Genomic DNA, 13,893 nt, shown 5'->3' on the forward strand with positions numbered 1-13,893 from the left:
TGGAGGTGTTCATACAGGAAGCAGACAAACTGAGCAGCTGAGGCCGTGGAAGGATGAGCTTATTATCTTCTGTCATGTGGCAGAGCATCTTCATATTTCCTTCCCCATATCATATGTCATCATTAACATCAGCAGACTCTCAGAGGAGCTTATTTACCATCAGTACAGACTTCTTTAAAACAACCTCCTGTTAAATGTGCCTAGGGTCCAATATTGGACCCACACATGGAAGCAGGACCTCTGCAAACAGCCTTTCTTGAAGGAGACTTTCAATACCTCAGCCAATTTGTCTGTTAGACTGGCTGCTCTCTGAGGAAGTACTCATAATAAGGACTGTTACCCAGAATTTGCACCCTCCTCCTCTTCGTGCTGGGTATGTCAACCAGTCTAACCCCCCAAAAAGAAACTATAATTTCTGTAATAAATGGAGTTTGCATCCAAGGGCAAGCAGAAAAATTTCTTGCATTGATCCCCCCCCTGCCAAAAGCTGGTTGAAAGCCGAGTGGCTGTTCTGCCTCACTGCATCTATGGTTTGGATGATACAGGCATGAAATGGAGCATGAGAAAGAAGAAGCAGTGTTGTTCCTCACACAAGCACCTTACACACCAGGAGGCTTTGCAGGGCACCATGAGAAAAGCAGACATTAAACAAGTGTTTATTTTTATATCCCATCAAAGATTCTGTCCAGCCCACTGCTATTTAAGTGATGAATCTCTAAGCTTCCACTCCTTAAGTTTATTGTATTTTTTATATATAATATATATAAAATGTCTTTTATTCCTACAAGATTTCAGAGAGAAGAATTCTTTATTCTGATGCTGCAATAAAGCACTTTATATATGTTTGTGTTGCTGATGTCATTCAGTTGGGACTGAAGCATATGTTGCTGTTTGGTCGAGAGGGATGACACTATGTTGAATGCTAAGTATCTCGAGTCCCCAGCCCCAGCTGTACTGCAAAGACCCTGGTGGCTTTGCTTCCTTCCCTTAGCATTTGCATTTGATGGTGTCTGGCTGCAAGAAACACAGCTAACAGACTGTCCAGAGCCTACCGCCACAGCCATGGGATGTGTGAAGTTCTGCTCGCAGGGAAGGAAGCCTCCTGCGAGAAGACCATCAGGGTCAGTGCTGAGAAGCAAATATATTCCCTGTGCCTCAGTCCTGACCCCAGGTTTTAGCCCATGTTCGGCCTGGCCAGAGCTGGATGCTGACCAACCTTACACCAGCACACTGCTTTAAGCAGGTGTTGACCATGAGAGTGGGTGAAAAAAACCCAGCATCATCCCAGCTGGAAAACTGGTTTGGCAAACCACCTCCAGACCCAACAGCTAATGATAGCAGGGGGATTTGCAAAGCTTTCCAGGGATCACAACTTTTTGTTGTCGTTAATTTGCTGCAGAAATCGTGACCACTTCCAAGCTCTTGCTATTTCCAGCTGTTTTCCCTCCTTCTCTCTTGCTCCTTTTGCTTTGTGCTGGCTGCACATCTGTCAGGGGTTATCTGCTACTCCAGCATGGGGCTCTGCTCCGCAGCTGCCTGGCGCCGTTGCTGGCCCCTGCCTGGGGGGAGCAGACGGCTCCTCTCAGTGAAGGATGCTCTGAGCTTCCTGCTGGTCTTCTGCAACATCAAAAACATTGTTAGGTGGAGCCCAAGCCAGGGGGAGCAGACTGAGCTCCACTCTGCAGGAAAAGCAGCACAGAGAGAAATCACTCTTTCCCTGGAGGAGCAGTCAGCAGTTACTACTGCGTATGTAACATGCCTAACATGCCTTTATCCTCTGCAACAAGGTCGTTGCTGTGCTGGATGATGAGCCCTGCTCTGAAACTCCTGGGCTATAGAAATCCCACAGCCAGAGAATGGAAACAGTAAAAATTGCTGCCCTACCTCTGCAGTTTTTCAAGACCTGGAGATGTCACCTGAAATCACAGAGTCTGCAACAAGAGTCTCAAACTGCACCTTTGCCTGCTGCTTTGAACGCAAGATTTCTTGACCAGTTGAGTTGTCTTAGTTTGCCAGCCTGGACTGGAGCTTCATGTGGCTCAGCCGTACCAGCTCCCTGGCATCTGGCCCGCAGCTGAGTTGTTAGTCTGTACGCAGGAGGAGCCGTGCCCAGATTTTGCTAAGCACAATAGTCAGCATGCACTTGTCCCTGCTGACCTCCTCTCTTGGCCCCAGATGAGTCAGGAACAAGCTCCGCAAAGAACTTTTGACTGTGAATGACACCTTGAAGGCACCGGTCCGTGGTCAGCTGCCTGGGGGGGGACAGATGGGGTGAGTGCTGTGCCTTCACCCTGGGTGCAGAGAATCACCCCCAGCGCATCCCCAGCACCTGGCAGAGCCCCTCCTCTTCTCTGCTTTCAACGACACCATGTGAAGGGATGCCAAAATCACTCTTGGGTAGCCCTGCCCGATGCATCTGCGGGCTGGGATTTACTCCCTCCATCTCCACAGAGGATGGACCCACATGTTTGCAGTCGGGAAAGGAATGTCTCGCCCTCCTTCCCTGCCATGCAGTGGCCAGCTGCCCCTCGGAAATGCCTGAGAGGAGCCCAGCTGGCAGGGCCCGGCCCCTGCTTTGTTCCAGGTCCTTGCAAGCATGTCAGCTATTCTTCTCTCACTGCATGGGACCCCGGCAGTAGGGATCACAGCCCCGCACAGCTTGACCATCACGCATGGGCCAGGGGCCACAGCAGAGCCCATCTGTCAGCCAGCATCCCCCACCACGCCAGCCCGAACCCCAGCCAGGCTTGTCTGTGCTGTGGGAGCTGAGCAGCAGCCGTCAGGGCAGCCGTCAGGTTTCTGAGGAACCAGGAGAAAGTTCCCCCCACCAGGCATCACAGCCTTCGCACACGAGGGTGTACCACACACAGTGGAGGTCTTGAGAACCTATGTAGCCCCACCATGGGGAGATGGGCAAATCGTTCCTTGTCAACGAGTCCTGCTCTCTCCTGGGCTTCAAGGTCTCCAGCGATGGAGATGCCACCATAACCTCAGCTTTACTGTTCTTGCAGGGAGAAATATTTTCCTAGCAGACAATCTAAATCATTCCTGCTTTATTTTAAGCCCACTGCATCTTGTCTGTGGTTACAGAGAGCATATTATTGCCTTATTTGCTCCTACCTCTCATGTATTTCAGAATTTTATCATTGCACTCCCTATTTCCCTCCTTCTCCACCATCTTCTGTTCTCTAGACTAAACATGCAATTCTTTCAGGCTTTCCTTAGAAGCTGTAATTATAGACCTCCGGTTGGTCTCGTTGCCTACCACTGAGCTTGCTCCAAGTAGTTCACATCTTTCTTGATGCCTGGAGCCCAAAACTGAAGCCACAGGGTCTTATCTGGGACTTTCTTAATGCTATATGGAAAGATTTCTTCACAAGCCCTACAAAACCCAGCCTACCCAGGCAGCTTTTGTTCTCTTCCATGATGTTTTAAATGTACGTCCATTTGAAAATTCACCATAACATGCCCAACTTAAACATCTTTTACAGATGTGCTGCCAAGCCTGTTGCTTCCCATCTCGTACACGTTACTGGTGGTTTCTGCCTCACTGTAAAACTTTGCAATTCAGTGAGGTCAAATATCCTTTTTTTTCTTTCCCCCTCCTGGATCACTTTTCCACTCGGCCAAGATAATTTTCAATCCTAAACTTGTGTTCTAAGGGTTTTACAGCACCAGTGGTGATGTAAATTATTTTGGACTTTTAAGTTATCAGTTATATTATCTTCTGTACTGAAACATACTGGATTCATTACAGCTTTATTAGGCTTTCCCTTATTTAATAATAAAAATATCATATAAAGCATTGCCTAAAGTCTTAATAAAGCCCAGATATTCTGCCAAGGAAAGGCATTAGGTTGACTCGATATGAGTTGTGCTTGATGTAGCCATGATATAGGTATGCTGGTTGTAACTTTTTACCTGATTAGCTGGATATTTACAGGTTACTGACTGCATTTTTCAGTATTTTTTCCGTGAACTGATGTTACAGACTGATCTAATGCCCTTGGCCCTCACCTCTCTCCCCCCATTCCTCATTGAATTCTGAAAGATTGCTCCATTTTCCCAAGTAAGTCTTCTAGGGTAAACTGCACCAAGCCCTGTCATGCTGGAAACATCTGACTATTTTCACTTTGGCTTTTTTAAAAAATATTTTATTTAAATTCTTCCCATTTTGCCATTGAAGTAGGGTTTAGATGATATTTCAAAGCAGTTCTAATATTTACTTAGGCTAGGGGCTTTCAATTTTTTTCGATTTGTGGCCTGATTTTCCCATAGAAGTTCATAAACGATCCAGTACACGAGAAAGAGCCAAATGAGTCATAACATAGGTCCACTTAAACCAGTACCCAGTCTCTGACAGCAGTCAACAGCAGGTGACCAGGAACGAAGAGTAAACAGAAGGGCCAGCACACATCACTATTTCCCTGAAGTACTTTCCTTGTTGCCAGCAGCTGGTGGCCAAGAGGCTTCTTGAGCCAGCTGTGATGGTCATTCTGTTTAATAGCCCCTGGTTGGTTTATTCTTCCATGAATTTTTCCACTCCTGTTCTAAATCCATGTAAACTTTTAGTGGTACCGTATCAGCACCTGCAAGAAATTCCAGAATTCACTATATGTCTTTGGTTGGAACCCCATACTCTGTTGTTTGATGGTTGCTCCTTACTCATCTTCTCCATGCGCCTCATAAGCACATGGCCAGTTAGCACGCACCTCAGACGTCTCATCACTATGAAAAATTCACTCTTTACTTCTATCTCTGTTTTCTGGGGTTTTAACCTTTGTTTTCTTTAATTCACAAGACTTTACATCTTATCCTGTGTCAGTTCAGATTCTTGAAGAGCCTTTGGGCAGGAATATACAGGACCTTGCTTTTCTTCCTCATCTTATATAGCCCTCCCTCCCCCAAATAGCTGAAGGACTGCAAGCTGTGTTCGGATCTGTGACACTTCCAAGTAAAGCAAAGGTCTGGGGTTTGTCATTAGCATCTGTGTAGCTGCACCAGATGTCAGCTGTAGCTGAAGGAGCGGGTCTCTGCTGAGAGCAGGCTGATGCAGCGCAGGGACCTTCACTAGCATGCAGCAACTTAAGGCTCAGATCACCTTTGCCAAGTAAGGCTGAAGTGGTGTAAAAGGCATTAGCACCGCCGTGCCCCATTAGCGTTAGCATATCCTGACACGTTCCACACCTCAGGCTCAGCGCTAGCTCATGCCTGGCCTTTTAGCACAAGCTTTCCTTCACCGATGGGTTAGTCCAACAGATTCCGTTGTGAACAGCAGCCAAGGCATGGCTACACGGCCTGTTCTGCTGCTCTGGGAATGGTGGTTTCCAGCCCAAGGGGCAGGGACCCAGCTGGGGCAGCACCAGAGTAGCTCAGGGCAGTCAGTTTTCCTGTCAGAAGAGCCCTCAAATGGCCTCCAAGCAAAGCCCTGAGTCTGTGAGCCTCATGAATGTGGGTTGCTGGCTGAGGCCAAAGCGTGTCCTATTAGAGTAGCAGCAGGATGCCCTAAGTAAACCCTGTTTGTGATGAAAGGAAGGCAATTAAAATTCCACTTCAGCTGCCTTCCTGTCCCACTTCCTAACCTTCCAGCGGCAGGTGATTAGCAGAGCCTGCCTTCTGCTGCCCTCACTCAGCTGTGCCAGCGGAGCCCTGCTGCAGGCGAGCACTACTGCCGCGGCACGGCCAGCTGCCGGCACGGCTGCCAAAGCACAGCGAGGACACTGTGATTCAGCTGTCAAGATTGTCTCAAGTTAACTTAGAATGAGCTCATGTTTTTCAGTTTTAAAATTATCCTGCTCTTCTCTTACCAAACCGCTTGCCTTGGTTGTGAACACACTTGCTAGCCCTGCTGTTTAAGGTTTCCCCACATTTCTGTCCAGGATTTCCCAAACAGTAAACCAAAGAGGCACGCTGCATAGTGACATTGGTGTGCTTACATCATGTTACACTCCTGCAGCCTACCAGATGCATACAGTAGTTCATCTGTGCACAAGAATCCTGGCAGAACACCTGCAGCCCCTTTCCCAGCCAGATGGTGCTTTTAAGGAAGCCAACCCTGCAGGACACAGGGAAGCCCCACTGTACCTACAGTGCCCAGCTGTCACACCACTTCCTTGGTGGTCAGCACAGGGATAAGTACACAATACACAACTTGGTTTCATACCACACTCTTGATACCCATACACACTTAACCATGGCTAACCACTTTGGAATAGTGAGCAGAAAAGGCTAGAAATGCCCCCCATAATTCAAAAGGCAACTCAAACAATTACATTTGGGTTTTTTTAAACAGGCACTAAAGTTTTTTTTCTCCTGTTTCCCCTACAGAAGGGGATGGCTACAACATGCTGTTCAGATTAAAAAAAAAAAAATTCAAAAAGATAAATCCCAAAACAGTATTTCTCACCCAGTAACATTACTTACTTCTACCTTACTAGAGGTACTCTACAGAAAACACTAGTGGAACACAAAGTATGCAAGCTCATACCTCACAGGGAAAACCGAGCACTTCAGTCACCCTTGAGGTTAAGCAGATTGACACTTCCAACCAGAACTAGATTTCCCCCCTAGCCTATAAACAAGTTTCTTGCTTTAGAAGACATCTCTGGGAACTAACTGTATTAGCAGGAGAGAACGAGCAAGTGGTTTTCCCTGCCTCACCAGTCAAAGTAACAGCTGAAGTGGGGTCAGCCAGAAGTACTGCACCTTGTTTATTTTATGGGAATAAATCCCACCCCCCTTGAGAGTCTGTTTGCTTTGGCATGAAGCTCTGAGGTAGGTGACCCTGGGCCACACAACCTGCTAGAACCATTTTGTAGGTGGCAGTTTACCCAGCAGCGGTTTCCCGATTGTCTTGGACATCCAGTGACTAAGTGATGGGCATTCTTGTAAAGCAGGCTAGTATACATGTAAGAAAGGATGGTGTTGAAGAAATGGATGTGCAAGGGAGGAGAGGAATAGCTTGAACAGGGTCTTAGACCCCTTTAGAAACAGGGAGGGCTTGAAACATTTATTAGCAGCAGATCAAAAGCAGAGAGAAAGCGAGCAGCGGCTCCCACCAAAATCTGCATCACACTCATCACGCTCTCTGCTCCCCAAGAAGTGAGGAGTAAATCACATTGGGATCAGCACTCCTCACTGATCGGTGTTTTTCCAGAGATCCCTCCCTCAGCCTATCAACCAACCCTTTAAACTCAAGCCAATCTGACGACACAAGTTCCACAGTGTTTTTTTTAAGTTAGGTTTATTTAGCAATAGAAGTATGTACATGTAAGAGAATCCCCTGCAGCACAAGACATGCACAAAGCAGTGAGGGACTGAAAGTGGTGCTGCTCAATGGCCTTCCTTATCACCTGTTATCCCACTTTACTCAGCAGCACGGCCAAGATTAGAAAGGGACAGGTGAGAAATGTATCAGTCCACATGGCAGAGTCTTCAGGCAGAGCCTTCCCAACCAGTATTAAAACAAGCGGGCACCATAGCCAAATGTCTGTTTAATGCCCTCGAAGTAGTAGCGCTGCCAGCCTTGCTTTGTTCTTTCCTCCTCACTGGCAGGAATGCCCTTGCCTTCCAAGCACACCTCTGTCTCACCACCTTTGTCGGTGAAGTTCAAGGTAATTGTTGCAAAGTGCCCTAGAGGAACCAAAGCAAATCTGTCAGCAGTGTGTAGTATAGTATATGCTCCCCCAAGGAGCTGCTCTGCTCCTCCTCTCACACAGCACCACTTAAAAAGACTCCTCAGGATCCTTTCCAGAGGATCTACTTATGACAGCTGCAGGCCTTCCCCAGAAACAGAGGGAGGAAAGGGCTCCCTCTTCATAGGGTTCAAAGCAGTTGCAGCCACAGCTCAGCAAGCTGCTACTTCAGCCATCCTAATCCCTGGCTACTGCTCGAAGCAGTGGCTGATAATTCTGATCTGACTGCGTGGGACACAAAGCTGGGATAAGGCTGGTGCAGCTCCCAGAATACTATGTGCTCCTCGATCACTAGCCAGAGTGCAGTATAGCAAACTGTGCTGGAATTCTTCAAACACACAGGCAAGGGCTGTAATATCATAGTCCATTTTTTGGATTACTTACCAGCTGGCCAAGATTTAAATCTCCATTTCATAACAAGTTGCTTCTCAGGGACCTTGAAAAGAGACAGAAAGACTGAGTGGTTTTTTTGGTTGGTTGGGGGTTTTTTTTTTTTTTTTTTTTTTTTTTTTTTTTTTTTTTTTTTACAAATCCTGCAGTCTAATAGAAAACAACTAGAATTGAGTTGATCTGAAGCCTTAGAGACCCATTGAGAAACACACATGGAAGGAAAGTTTTAAAGTGTCCTCTCCTTTCCACTCCTCTTCTAGGAAGGTAGGCCACAGTACAGCCCCAATCACTGAGACAGTATCCCTGTCCAGAAGGCTTTAGCAGCAGGAGGGCTACAGAAGAAAAGGGGCAGTTACTATCTTTTACACCCCTCCAACCCCTAATAAATAAGTAAAATCACACAAAGACAGGGCTGATGTGTGACTGGAAGCCAGATTTTCTCCCCAGACCAAAGTTCCATACATTAATCCACATTATAAGGATATATACGCTTCAATAGCCACAGGGGTTATAGATAATTATTGGGCACCAGGTAGAACTCCACAATTAGTGAACTGAAGCATTGTTACAGAATTGATACCTCAAAAATAAAAAGGCTGCCTCTGAGCAAGATACATCTGCACTGGTTAGTACTTACTAGGTCAATAAACTCTCCCGTGACGCTGCCATCCAGCAACTGAAACTTGCCTCCTTTATCAGCCTCCAAGGCAGCTTGTGCGTGGGTGAAAGCTTGGACCATCTGAAAAGAATTCAGGAGGAGACCTGTATTACTTGACATTATCTGCTTGCAAACTTGTTGCCTAACGCTTCCCACCCAGTTGCAAAAGTCCTGGAAGAGGAGGTAAGTCAATAGTGTAAGGTCTTCATGAAGAGACAAAAACCTTGTCCTGGCCAGAAAAGCAAGGTTACAGCCACTACAGCAGCATTCTGCCTGCCAAGGGAAAAGAACCCCTAGTTTCCACATTCTAGGTTGTGTTCTGTAAGCCACACTTTGATTTTCTCTGTTGATTCCTTCATGTCCTAAGTTAATTCCTTAGTCCTAAGAAAAGATCGTATTTTTTTGCACCCCACCCCTTTAAAAAAAAAAAAAAAAGGAGGAAAAGACTAAGACCGTATCTAAATAATGATACAACACTGCTCTCTTCTTAAACTACCTAATAGTGTGCAGGGGAAGAGAAGCTATTCCCTAAGTACGCATTGATACCATGTAACCTTAAAAGGAAAAAACCAATACAAAACCAAAAAGTACACAACTGTAAATCCCAAGAGATCTGACCACCCGCAGTAAGGGATGCGCCTACAGATAGGTGCTGACAGCAGTCTGGAACTGCCTTTTGGCGGGCATTAATCCGCTCTTGTCAACTGTGTGACAAGATGCACAAGCGAGATTTAAGCAACTGTTCTGCAGACCAGCTTTTTTATTCTGTTGTCATAGATTGAGAGTGTCCTACAGAATGCCTTAAAAAGCTTTTTCGGAACAACCTCCTATGCACAAAGAACACTTCTCAGAACAAGCCTGGCATTACCTCTTGAGTAATGAATACCCGGTAGAGCTCCTCAGGAGATGTTAAGAAGGTGTCCTTCAAGCTGATCTTACATGTAGGGATCTTGACTCCTATGGATTTGGACTGTGATGTGGCAGTATTGCTGCCAGCAGCCGTCTTAAGAAAACAAGCAAAACACACGTTGAGTTTTTTTGTGGGGAATTAAAAAAAAAAAAAACCAAACTTGTTCACATACCCAAGAGAAAGAACAAAGGTCTTTTGTAAAGATGTAATTAGATACAACCATATTTCAATGTAAAAAGCATATTTATCACTGTGCTTGAATTAAGAAATATCATGTACTGCAAATCAAACCAGTCAGGCTTACACCACAGATTGTGAATTCCTGAATATATATATCCTATAAACAGCATAGGTTGCTCCTGTACTCCCCGGAATCTAATACTGTGTATGTTTCTTCACAGATCCAAAAGCACGTTTACACATTTTATTTACCTTGCGGTCTTCTGCTTTAGGAGCCGCTTGAGGTGTTGTTTCCACATGCTCACCATTCACTGTGGGCAAAATCATGCCCTGGGTGAATTCTGGAAAGAAAGGAATGCACCCGTGAAACTAATTAAAAAAATCAAGTAAACCTTTTAACTGTTCTTTGAAATAATCACAATCAGGTGTTCAAGAAACACGTAGACGTGGCACTCTGGGACATGGTGGTGTTGGGTCGATGGTTGGACTTGATGTTCTTAAGAGGTTTTTTCCAACCTTAATGATTCTATGATTCTAAAAAGGGCTTCCTGGTTTCTTCCCTGCTCTTGCTAGCACCCATGACTTGAAATCTTTTTTTTTTTTTTAAATGTAGAGACCTCTTTTTACGAGCAATTAGCTATTATTGCCCTCACTACACTCCACTGAAGGCCCTATCAGAACCTGCCTACGGTAACAGTTGGAAACTTACCTCCTCTTCCTAGTATAGATACACCAATCACTATCTTCCACACGTTGCTCTCATATTAATGTTAGCCGTAAACGTAGGTTGCTTTTTTTCTCTCTCTCTAATATAAATAACAATCACATCTCAAATACTTTTTCTTGCTGGTCTACACAAACCAAGCTTTTCCATTTCTTTTCAGATTGGCCCTCCATTTCTCGTATCACTGTAGTACGGAATAAAAGTTACTTCTAACTCCATCTTCGGTTTATCTTTTTTGACACCAGATGCCAGGGGAGGTCTCACCAGTGCCTTGTCCAGCAGCACTAGCACTTTTATAACTCCACCAAAAGCTTCAGCCTCTTTCAGCATCATGTTTGCTTCTTCCCCAGCTCTATCGCTTCTGCCATTTCCAATTATAAAACAATTCGCTCTTTCTCCTTCATCTGTTCAAACTGGCAAAATTCCACTATATAACAGAATTTTATTATATTTGTATAATCTAGTATCCTGCAATACTTAGGTCCCACCCATTCTTATTTATTCCAGCCCACAAGATTGTACAGTTCTTCCTGAATAACATTCTCATCTTCCACTGGGTGACTGTATCTCCCACCCTGAACACTAAAATGCCTGAAAAAAACCCCAAGGGTGAAGAAATTTGATCCCGGAAAACCAGCGACCAGTGATGGTTTGTACTCAGCAAAACTTGAATATCTAGTATGTGTAGTGTAATACAGGTAAATGCATATAAAAAGCAACTCTAGTGTTCCCAGCCTGTACTAGAGAGCAAAGCTGAACGCAATTAAAGCACACTGATTTAACTCCAACTGCTGGAATCAGATTTATCATCTAAAAAAATTAATTTTGATCCAGATGCTAAGACAGCTCATTCAATGACACCAACAAAATTTGCCGAGCGATTTCCAGTTGTCAGTTACTCTCAAATGCAAGTAACAATACATGCCTTTACTAGTGTGGCAAAAGGGAAAAAACAACAGACTAGAGAGAAAATACCACCTTCCAAGGGAGTAAGCAAACAGCCAAATTGTGCCACATACAGTGACTGATACTCTGTGTCACTGGGGTAGCAAACACATTTTATTGGCTTTATTTTTCCTACAGCTGAGCTTCAGCACGTGAAGGACATTCTCGGTTTTAAAACACACATCAAAAAATGCAATTTGTTATTGGATTATCACCAAAACACATCTTTTGGGGCTGTGCTACAGTGTCTACAGACAGAAGTGCTTCTTGCCAAATGCTAACCATTATCAAGAGAGACAGAAAAGTTACTGTTGTTGCTTTGACACTTTCCTGTTGAGATGTGGTAAGGAACTAGTATTCCCTCCTCTTCTTACCCTCAGCCCTTCTTTAGCATTAGCCTATATAGGTTCCCAAAACACTTCCCCATCTCGGTTACATACCTGTTTTGAGAGTGCTGATGTAAGTTTTCATTGCATCTCTAATTTTTTTTGTACCCTCTTGCTTCATCAGGGTCTTCAAGTTAGTGTCAGGTTCATCTTTAGCAAGGCTGACATGGATCTAAACAGGAAGAACAAAGCCATGCTTACACAGTCCTTTTATTACTCGATTCAACATCACAGTCAGACTTTGGCTAAACTTTCACAAGCAGCAGTGCAGTTTTGTTAATTGTTCACTTCACCTCTCTCAGCCTACAGTAACGTACACACGTACTTAAATACCTTCATGTGCTTTAGAGCCCTAACATCTAGAAGACAGAATTAACTTAATAAAGATACAACATGATGGGGAGGGACTCCTTATCAGGGAATGTAGCGACAGGATGAGGGGTACTGGTTTTAAACTGAAAGAGGGTAGATTTAGAAGAAATTCTTCACTGTGAGGGTGGTGAGGCACTGGAACAGGTTGCCCAGAGAAGCTGTGGATGCCCCCTCCCTGGAAGTGTTTAAGGCCAGGTTGGATGGGGCTTTGGGCAAGCTGGTCTAGTGGAGGGTGTCCCTGCCCAAGGCAGGGGGGTTGGAACTAGATGATCTTTGAGGTGCCTTCCAACCCAAACCATTCTATGATTCTATGAACTTAAGCAGTCTCTAACACCAAAAAAGTTCTACACAGATGTTCTAAAAAAGGTAATATGGAAGAAAATAGGAGTGCTGTGAGGATTCCTGTTAGAACAGCCATACAGCCAGCAGTATTAGCTTTTAGCTGTGCTTACCTCAACTTCATCAATGTCATTTTCATCTGAGAGATTAGGAATCTCCACATAACCTTTGTATTTCACTCCTGTCTTTGATGTACCTGCAATGACAATTGGGCTGTTGAGATCAACATTTCTTACTCTGGTTGTTGTAAAACCAACTTTGTATTGTATCACAATACAATACGTTCTTTTACTATTATTTCCCCAAATGAAATAAATATCCTTAATCTTATACGTGAATCTGGCCTTGAAACAGGAGGAAAGAACATCACTCACCAGTCCATGCCAGCTTGATAGCCCACTCATAGAAGAAGATAAGTTTCCCTTTGCGGTTGTTAATGGAGGCCTCTCCATCCAGTTTGCTCACTTCTGTCACCTCACAAGCCCCTTCTTCACTCTCCACCCTCACAGGCAGGAGGAGAGTTTTCAGCCGTTCTGTGGACCAGTTAGAGGCATCTCGCTCCGTCCTGTGAGAAAACGGGGCGGTGTGAGAATCTGGGGCAGAACGCACCGCCAGCACAGGCTGGGACTAGCCAGCCTTCCTCCAGCGCTTCCCTCCCCGCTCCCCTCCAACACACACACACACACAGGGCCCTTCCCCAGGGCACCCACGCACACGCGGGGGCCTTCCCGGGGCATCAGCCCGGACACCCCACCTCAGCACCAACGCGCAGTAGGGGGGCGAGGGAGGGAAGCGCACCTCCCCGGGACACCGGCCGGGCAGCCTCCCTCCACCCAGGGCCACGGGGGCCTCCCGCGGGGCCGCCCGGGCGGGCCTCGGCGCCGGCCGGCCGGGCCGCTCCGCTCACCAGTGCCAGTTGTTGACGTTGGTGGCGTCCGCCCGCTGCTCGACGATCCAGCGCGGGTCTCCCTCACCCCACTTGGCCATCGAGACCGCCGCCGCCGCCGCCTCCTCCTCCGCACCGACCGCCCGTGGAAACTGCTAGAACCGCCGGCCGCCGCGCCACCTCCCGGCTTCCGTCACCGGCACGGTCCCTTCCGGCGCCCTTCCCCCGCCTCGCACGCGGCGTGGCTTCTTGGTTCCGCCGCTCCGCCTCCAGCTGGCTCTCCCGCCCCGTTACCGCCAGCCGGCGGTTCCCGGAGCCGGCCACGCCGCGCCCCACAGCCGCCCCGACAGCCCGGCCCTCAGCAACCAGCCCGGACACTGCACCGCCACGCGCGGCCCGCTGGGACTTG

General features: G+C 46.4%; 1 protein-coding gene across 1 annotated transcript; it reads right to left on the reverse strand.

Moving 5' to 3' along the window:
* Window positions 1–7,224: 7,224 nt before the first annotated feature.
* On the reverse strand, window positions 7,225–13,860 carry AHSA1 (activator of HSP90 ATPase activity 1). The gene is made up of 9 exons (XM_075753795.1): window positions 13,506–13,860; window positions 12,973–13,163; window positions 12,712–12,794; window positions 11,942–12,059; window positions 10,085–10,173; window positions 9,611–9,745; window positions 8,722–8,823; window positions 8,079–8,130; window positions 7,225–7,632 (listed from the first exon to the last, which is right to left on the reverse strand). Exons 1-9 carry the CDS (start codon window positions 13,583–13,585, stop codon window positions 7,460–7,462), a joined length of 1,023 nt encoding a protein of 340 aa, XP_075609910.1. The 5' UTR covers window positions 13,586–13,860; the 3' UTR covers window positions 7,225–7,459.
* Window positions 13,861–13,893: the final 33 nt, after the last annotated feature.

The sequence above is a fragment of the Balearica regulorum genome, chromosome 5 (genome assembly GCF_011004875.1).
Source record: "Balearica regulorum gibbericeps isolate bBalReg1 chromosome 5, bBalReg1.pri, whole genome shotgun sequence".
Classification (NCBI taxonomy): Eukaryota; Metazoa; Chordata; class Aves; order Gruiformes; family Gruidae; genus Balearica; species Balearica regulorum.